The 8,251-nt window shown below is 41.6% G+C and overlaps 1 protein-coding gene across 6 annotated transcripts; it reads left to right on the top strand.

Annotated features, from left to right (window-relative positions):
* Positions 1-1,383: 1,383 nt before the first annotated feature.
* Positions 1,384-6,715, top strand: LOC137717253 (septin and tuftelin-interacting protein 1 homolog 1). 6 transcript variants are annotated; one of them, XM_088698580.1, is made up of 4 exons: positions 1,414-4,481; positions 5,625-5,718; positions 5,824-5,979; positions 6,245-6,715. In XM_088698580.1, the coding sequence occupies exon 1, from the start codon at positions 1,671-1,673 to the stop codon at positions 4,305-4,307; it is 2,637 nt and encodes an 878-aa protein (XP_088554706.1). In that variant the 5' UTR covers positions 1,414-1,670; the 3' UTR covers positions 4,308-4,481; positions 5,625-5,718; positions 5,824-5,979; positions 6,245-6,715. The 6 variants fall into 6 exon arrangements, with proteins under 6 accessions (XP_068312659.2, XP_088554707.1, XP_088554706.1 ...); XM_088698579.1 differs by having other exon boundaries at positions 5,827-5,979; XM_068456558.2 differs by having other exon boundaries at positions 1,384-4,481; positions 5,332-5,979.
* Positions 6,716-8,251: the final 1,536 nt, after the last annotated feature.

The raw sequence follows: 8,251 nt of genomic DNA on the forward strand, positions 1-8,251 counted from the left end.
CACATTCTTTGTGTCACATCCCCGCTCAGGCGGATCACTTTTCGGCCCCACTCCACCACAGTAGCACGATATTGTCCGATTTGGGCCCCGACCACGCCCTCACGGTTTTGTTTCTGGAAACTCACACGAGAACTTCCCAGTGGGTCACCCATCATGGGATTGCTCTCACGCGCTACTCGCTTAACTTCGGAGTTCCCATGGAACCCGAAGCCAGTGAGCTTGCTCCCAAAAGACCTCGTGCTAGGTAGGGATGAGAATGTACATATAAGGATCACTCCCTTGGGCGATGTGGGATGTCACAATCTACCCCCCTTAGAGGCCCGACGTCCTCGTCGGCACACCACAGTCAGGGTTAGGCTCTGATACGAAATTGTCACATCCCGCCCTGGGGCGGATCACTTCCCGAGCTCGCTCTACTACCGTAGTACGATATTGTCCGTTTTGGGCCTTGACCACGCCCTCACGGTTTTGTTTCTGGAAACTCACACGAGAACTTCCCAGTAGGTCACCCATCATGGGATTGCTCTCGCGCGCTACTCACTTAACTTCGGAGTTCCTACGGAACTCGAAGCCAGTGAGCTCCTAAAAGGCCTCGTGCTAGGTAGGGATGAGAATATACATATAAGGATCACTCCCCTGGACGATGTGGAATGTCACAATCCACCCCCTTTAGGGGCCCGACGTCCTCGTCGGCACATCACAGCCAGGGTTAGGCTCTGATACTAAATTGTCACATCCCGATCCGGGCGGGACCACTTCCCAGGCCCGACTCCACCGCCGTAGCACGATATTGTCCGCTTTGGGCCCCAACCACGCCCTCACTGTTTTGTTTTTGGGAACTCACACGAGAACTTCGGAATGGATCACCCATCCTGAGAATGCTCTCGCGCGCTACTCGCTTAACTTTGGAGTTCCTACATAACCCGAAGCTAGTGAGCTCTCAAAAGATCTCGTACTAGGTAGGAAAGAAAATATACATATAAGGATCACTCCCCTAGGCGATGTGGAATGTCATACTTTGAAATTGGAGTTGCTTTGTTTTGAAAGATAACAACAGAATTCTGTAAACTTGTTAATCCAATAGTTAAATCACAACGAGCAATATTCATTAACTTAGGAGTTGCATTCAATCGTCATTTTGAAGGTTTGTGAAGTTAGATGGAGTTTTAGTGGAGTTTTATTTTAACGTTTTAGCATGAAAATGAATTTATTAATATATTTTTTTTAATTGGTAGTAATGTCATATTATACTGGCTGTAAATTATAAGTTAAGATAAAAAAAATAATTTATATTTTAAATTTAAATTGAATGTGAAAAAAAAAAGGTCTACGGGGCTCAAATAAAAGTTTTCATTCTGAAAATCTTGTAGTTTTTTTATAAATAAATAAAAAAACAAAAGGAAAAACGGCGACAAGTTGGTGTAATCAGCAAACATAGCCTAATGTCTCTGGGGATCTCTTAAGAACGGCCGAGACTGCCACCGAAACTTCTATGCTTCCACCCTAAATCACTGCATCCATAATTTTCTTTGAATTTACACTTTTATTCCAATTTATTCGGATTTATTTTTATTTTTTGGTCAAAATTTATTATGATTTGATTCCCCAATCACCAGTGTTAGGGTTTTGGTGATCGAAATCAGAGGTACAATTTTAGGGCAGGGAGGGTGATGGATGATTATCAGGAGATGGAGAGGTTTGGAATGGAGAAGGATTACGAGGACGGCCAGTGGATCGGCGGGGAGTTCTATTACCGCAAGCGCAAGGACAAGCGCGTCCAAACCAAAGACGACGTCCTCTACGGCATATTCACTGCCGATTCCGACAACGACGATGACAACGACGGCCCCAGAAAACGCAGGAAAGACCGAAAGGTCGACCTCACCAAGCCCGTCAGTTTCATCCCCACCGGAATCGTCATGCCCAACCAGGAGGTCGACGACAATTCAAAGCAGCAAAACGATGATAACCGGCCTGGCCTCGGCGCCACCATTGGCCTCGGCTTTGGTGCCGCTACCGGTTCCGGTTTAGGTTTTAAAGTTCCGAATTTGGATCCGTTGGGGGGCGAGGAGGAGGATGACGACGACGAGCAGAGTTTTTTGCCGACAGCGTTTGGGAAGAAGATAAAGGAGGGAGCGGAGAGGAGACACAAGGAGAGGGAAAAGCTGAAATTGCTCAAGCAGACTAGTAGTCAGTCTCAGGGTCGAGGAGGTTCTGAAGAAGGCCAATTTGCAGGATTAGGAGCAAAGGGCGGCGGGGATGGGGGTTTGGGGGCCTTCGAGAAGCACACCAAGGGCATTGGAATGAAGATGCTTAAGAACATGGGCTACAAAGGAGGCGGACTTGGGAAGAACGAGCAAGGCATTCTCGCTCCTATTGAAGCCAAGTTGAGGCCAAAGAATATGGGCATGGGTTTCAATGATTACAAGGAGACGGAAGTCAAGCGGCCTAGCTTGCAAGAATTGGAAACTGAAAAGCCGAGCAAGCCTTTGCCGGATGCGACCTCCGCCAAAAAGAAGCCTTCCTGGAAGAAGAGGGCCGCTGCCGACAAGACTGACAAGGACCATTATGTCTCTGCCAAGGAGTTGTTAGCCCAGAAGCAGGAAGAGGGCACCGAGGTCCTTGTGCACAAGGTGGTTGATATGCGAGGACCTCAGGTTCGAGTCTTGACCAATCTGGAGAATTTGAATGCCGAAGAGAAAGCCAGGGAAGAGGACGTTCCCATGCCCGAGCTACAGCACAACGTCAGGTTGATTCTGGACTTAGCTGAGCTTGATATCCAGAAGATTGATAGGGACCTGAGGATTGAGCGGGACACGGCCATCAGCTTGAACCAGGAGAAAGAGAGGTTGAAGACGGAGGTGGCCAGGCAGAAGCAATACCTGGATAGCTTGGAGGATATTAGGACCGTCTTGGATCGACTGGGAGAAGAGAATAGCATGGGAACGTTGACGCTGGACTCCCTGACAAAGGGCTTTGGTGACCTGCAGAAGAGATACGCTGATGACTATAAGTTATGTAACTTGTCTTGCATTGCCTGCTCCTTTGCTCTGCCTCTATTTATTAGGATGTTTCAGGGCTGGAATCCTCTTAGAAACCCCTCGCATGGGTTGGATTTAGTATCTTCTTGGAAGGCTTTGCTTCATGGAGAGGGGGAGAGAGAACAGTACTTGGATATTTGGGATAACGCAATGTCCCCTTACACCCAATTGCTTTCCGAGGTTGTAGTACCTGCCGTTAGGATTGCTGGCGTGAATACATGGCAGCCCAAGGACCCTGAACCCATGCTTCGCTTTCTGGAGTCCTGGGAGAAATTGCTGCCTCCTTCTGTCCTTGATTCCTTATTGGATATGGTAATCTTTCCTAAATTGAAGGACGCAGTTGACTTGTGGGAACCTCACCGGGACACTGTTCCCATCCATGTGTGGGTGCATCCGTGGCTACCATTCTTGGGACACAAGTTGGAAGACTTATATCACACAATACGATTCAAGTTGAGTAATGTTCTGGGTGCTTGGCACCCAAGTGATGGATCTGCCTATACTATACTCTCACCGTGGAAGAAGGTGTTTGATGCCGCAAGTTGGGAACAGCTTATGTATAGATTTATAGTGCCCAAGTTGCAGCTTGTCTTACAAGAATTCCAAGTGAACCCTGCAGATCAGACGCTTGATCAATATAATTGGGTGATGAGTTGGGCTTCTGCCATTCCAATTCATCTAATGGTAGATATGATGGAGAAATTTTTCTTCACCAAGTGGCTACAGGTTTTGTATCACTGGTTATGTTCGAACCCGAACTTTGAAGAGGTTTTAAATTGGTATAAAGGTTGGAAGGAACTCATTCCTGAGGAGCTTCATGCTAATGAAAGTATCCGGTATCAGCTTAATTGTGGTCTTGACATGATGAATCGGGCTGTTGAGGGTATGGAGGTGGTCCAACCTGGTTTGAAGGAGAATATTAGCTACTTTAGGGTGCTTGAGCAAAGGCAATTTGAGGCACATCAGAAAGCAGCAGCAGCAGCAGCACAGGCAAACTTGGGTGGTACTGCTCAAATGGATGGCATTGGTCACGAGATGAGTTTGAAAGATGTTATTGAAGCCCATGCGCAGCAGCATGGCCTGCTATTTAGGCCTAAGCCTGGGAGGATGCATAATGGTCATCAGATGTATGGCTTTGGTAATGTAAGCATAATAGTTGACTCTCTAAATCAAAAGGTATATGCCCAAACAGAGGAAACTTGGTCCCTTGCATCCCTTGAAAGGTTGCTGGACATGCACAAAAATTCACTTACAAGGAGACGCTGAGTTTGGTAAAGGCCTTTGAAGAGTTGAAGGTTTGTGGCGGCTCCGGGCTGAGAATGGAGCTGATGCATTAGGTTGTAATGCAGCTTGCCTAACCTTGGTTCGAGAACTAAAAATTAACTTGTCATACTTTTTTCAGCTCGTCTTTGGAAGCCGGAATATCTGCTGTAGGGAATGGTATTGCAAACTCTAACTTTTTGATTTGTCATCTTAGTTTTGCAGTTGGATTCACACCAGTTACTAGGTTGTATTAGTACATCTTGCTATTATAGTACCAATGATTTTGAACATTGCCCAGTTTTCATTGAAATGCCCTGTTTTTGTGCTTATAATCCAACCTAACATGCATGCATGATTATCAATGTTTTGAGTGTGCTGTGATTTTTTTGGATGTCTTCATAATAGAGGAGCTTATGCAGTTTTTAAATGTAGCAAAAGGTTGAAAGTACAGTGCATGATTATCAATGTTTTGAATATGTTTATACTACCTCATCACTAGGAATGACCAGGAGCGAAGTTTTAGCAGATACTACTAGTCTTACTCATACAAGTTAAATATGTTTTGTTTTTATGTCAAAATTATATTATGACAAACGAAATTTAAAGGCTTAAAGTAAGATAAAGAGCCAAGTGAGTAAAGATTTGTGGGGGTATCGTAGGATTTTCGGCTTCTTTAGTCAGTCTATGTCTCAGACTCTCAATCTAAGCTTCTATTAGCTGATCAGTGCTCTAGTTTTCTGTTAATTGTTATGTTGAGTAGTCTTTTTGTGGTGCTGCTGTTTGATGTTGTGGTTTAGGGTTTGTACAATGAGGTTTGTACTTTCTTCTTTTATTTTTATAATACACGTTCTATGAGACACCTCTAGTTTAACTTTTTTGAGCTTTTAGCAGCTGCAGAGTAGTATGGGTACTTTAATTTAAAGTTAAACCTTAGCATGTAATGTGTTGGCATATACTACGCCTCTATACTTGCTGCACACACCTCAGATGTTCCTAAATTGTATAAATATTCTTAATTGGCTTGCAGTTACCGGATTATAGTTCGAAAAGGATCTAATTACAGTGCATCTGATTATTAAAGAGTTCAACCAGTTTGAACAGAGTGATATATTATCGGATACTGGCTTTAAGAACAAGGGATGAAAAGAACAACAATAAGGAGTCATATGGTGATTTGTGTTTGTAGTATTGATATGTTTTCTGTATGTATGTGATAGCAATGGTCCTCCTGATACATACATGCAGACACACACATATGTAATCCTAGTTTATGTATTAAAAATGTTTGTTTCTTTCTAATGGTTTATATATATTTTTTAGATTCAACAAGATTTGCTGTAAAACATGTTTAGAAAAGTTCTGCGATGACTTTTGTGAAAGAATCAAAGCTTGACTACGTTGGATGATTTGGAATGTAATGGTTTCTAGTTTTTTTTTATTTTTTATTTTTTTTCTTCTGTAATTGCTGGTCCGGCTCCTGCTGCTATCTGAAATGCCACCTCTGCTCCAATACATAAAGCAGCTCCAGCTTGAAGCTATTGTAGCAGCTCTGTCCCATTCATCACTGCTTTTTGTTAAAAAGAAAAGAGCTGCTGCTCTCCGATCTAAGTCCTCTCTCTAGTCAGAAATTGCATAAGTTAATCAGGATGGGTCGACAGGCCTTCCAAACCTCCAGGTATCTTCGTGGGATGTCATTACCTCTTTCTTTATTCCTGAGACATTTACAGAGGTGAAAGTGGTAGCAGACTAGTAGTATTTGTTGCCATGATGTCTCGACTCCCCACTCTAGGAAACTATCATTTGTGACCCTAACCTGCAGTTATGTGTAGTGATCTGCCCTAGTTTATGGAAATCTTAACATCGACTGACCTTTTGCATGTTTATGTTTGTCGGTAAAATTCCCCTTGTTGATTCCTTCATCATCTTTCTCTTTTTGACAGCGGTACAGTATGTGCAATAGCTTTGAATTGGGATGTAAACTCGTAGGGACGTCACTTTGAATGCTCTGCCAAGACTGCCATTAAGTTTGATTGAAACCACACAAATCTAGTGGCATTGGTAAAAATTTGAGAAAGGCTCTGTGAATTGATTTTAGACTTGGGAAATAATGCTATCAAGCGTTTATCCAATGTGTTTTGTTGGATGACGAGGGTCGAAACGTTTGGGTTAGTTGTGTTAAACAGTTTGACTCATTGGATGGGAAAATCCTTTGCTATAGTTGTTGCGGTCTCAGTTGAACGCATTTGGCTGGAAAGCAACCATATGTAGGATCTCAAGATCTCCAGTTTGTCTGAAAAATATCGTCTCAAGCATTCGTTATTGGTCGTGCTCTCTACACATTCTCGGAAAAAACATGGAAATTTTTGTTTTGTACAAGTTGGAAGATGGTTATTGATTAGGTACCAAGTAAACTTGTCCCTTATTTAATGACTAGTTTTGGAAGTTGCATTATTCTCTTGCTCCGAAGATAGATGAATAGAATCTTTGGGTCGGAGAAAACTTCATTTGAGGCCCAACGTCGCCAGGAATGAACAAAAACAAGACCAAAACGGTGTGAATCTAAGGCGGACCGGACAAAGGGGCCAGAACAACTAACGTAAAAGGATCCTTCAGGATTTTGGTGAAGGGAAAATTCAATCGGTATCCTCCCGTTGGCTCATCCCTCTCTAATATTCTGTTCTTTTCCCGAATGGGTAAAACTTGCATCCCCCGATTGGGTAATAAGATGTGCTAGTAATATTGTCTGGAAATAAAAAAAAAAGTTGACTTAAACATGAAACCCCAAAAATATATCTCATGAACAGAATCAAATCTAGATCTTGCTAAAGATCATCTTTGCCTGAAAATTTCTCGAGCAATCCAAAATTCCCAAAAATGCATCATTTTTCCATTTTTTACACCATGCTTGATGCTTGAGATTGCATCATTTCATATCAAAATTGAATCACTCTATTTTCTTTGTTTTTCGGGAGTTATTATTGTCACCAAACTCCTTCCTGGTCTGAAAAGTAATAATGACCAAAAAGACGTGCAAATGACTATTTTGAAGTTCTAGCAACAATTGCTTATTTCTATTTGTAAGATTTGTTCATGTCTTCTCTACAATATATTAGTTAGTAAATTGAAGCGGAGGGGCATATAGTTATCACATAAGTACACGTGTTCTAGAACAACGGATGAGTCAATATTTTATTATATATTTTACCCTAATTTTAATATTATTTTATTGGTTATTTTGTGTAAATTTTGATACCTTGAATTATATTTCCAATGTAGGACATTCGATTTCCTCTTGAGCATAAAGCATTCAAACAGATGAATTTTGGAGTGATTCCAATTGGAGGATATTCGTTAGTCCTTCAACGTGTTTGTGTCAAAGTTTCAGACTTTTATATTAAGCGGTTTAATTATGGCGATGAAATAAATGAGCAATGCGCAATGTTGTCAAAGTGACGTTTTGAGCTTTCTAGCATCCATGATGATGTCTTTTGTGTTCGAGGCCTTTTGCAAATTATGTTCGGGACATCTTAAGTTTTAATTCTAGCCATTTTGGGCCTGTTTTGGAGCCCTAAAGATCCAGAAACGTGGAATTCTTTGTGGCTGGGTAGATTTTCCAAAGTTAGTATAGGAATGTATTTCCTAGTTATCTTATTCTATTATGTTTCCTAGTTTTTAGAAGATCTTTTAGGGTTTTATTTTGTAGTAGTATAAATAAAGATATTTAGCCATTAGGTTTTTAAAGAAGGAGAGGAGGATAACACACACAGTATTTTGGATTGACGATTGAAGTTTATTTTCAAGGTGTTTTCTTTCCATGTTCTTAATAATATTTTGTTTTATGATTGTTCGTAACTAGTTTCTTTTTAATTTGCTTATGATATTATGCATGCATGTTTTGAATTATTAATCACCGTTTTAAACTATCTAAGTGTCTTAGTGATTTGCGA

Source organism: Pyrus communis, chromosome 8 (assembly GCF_041283825.1).
Source record: "Pyrus communis isolate YQ-2024b chromosome 8, ASM4128382v1, whole genome shotgun sequence".
Lineage (NCBI taxonomy): Eukaryota > Viridiplantae > Streptophyta > Magnoliopsida > Rosales > Rosaceae > Pyrus > Pyrus communis.

Coding starts and splice junctions, on each gene's coding strand:
- LOC137717253 (XM_068456558.2), top strand. CDS start 1,671: ATGGATGATTATCAGGAGATGGAGAGGTTTGGAATGGAGAAGGATTAC.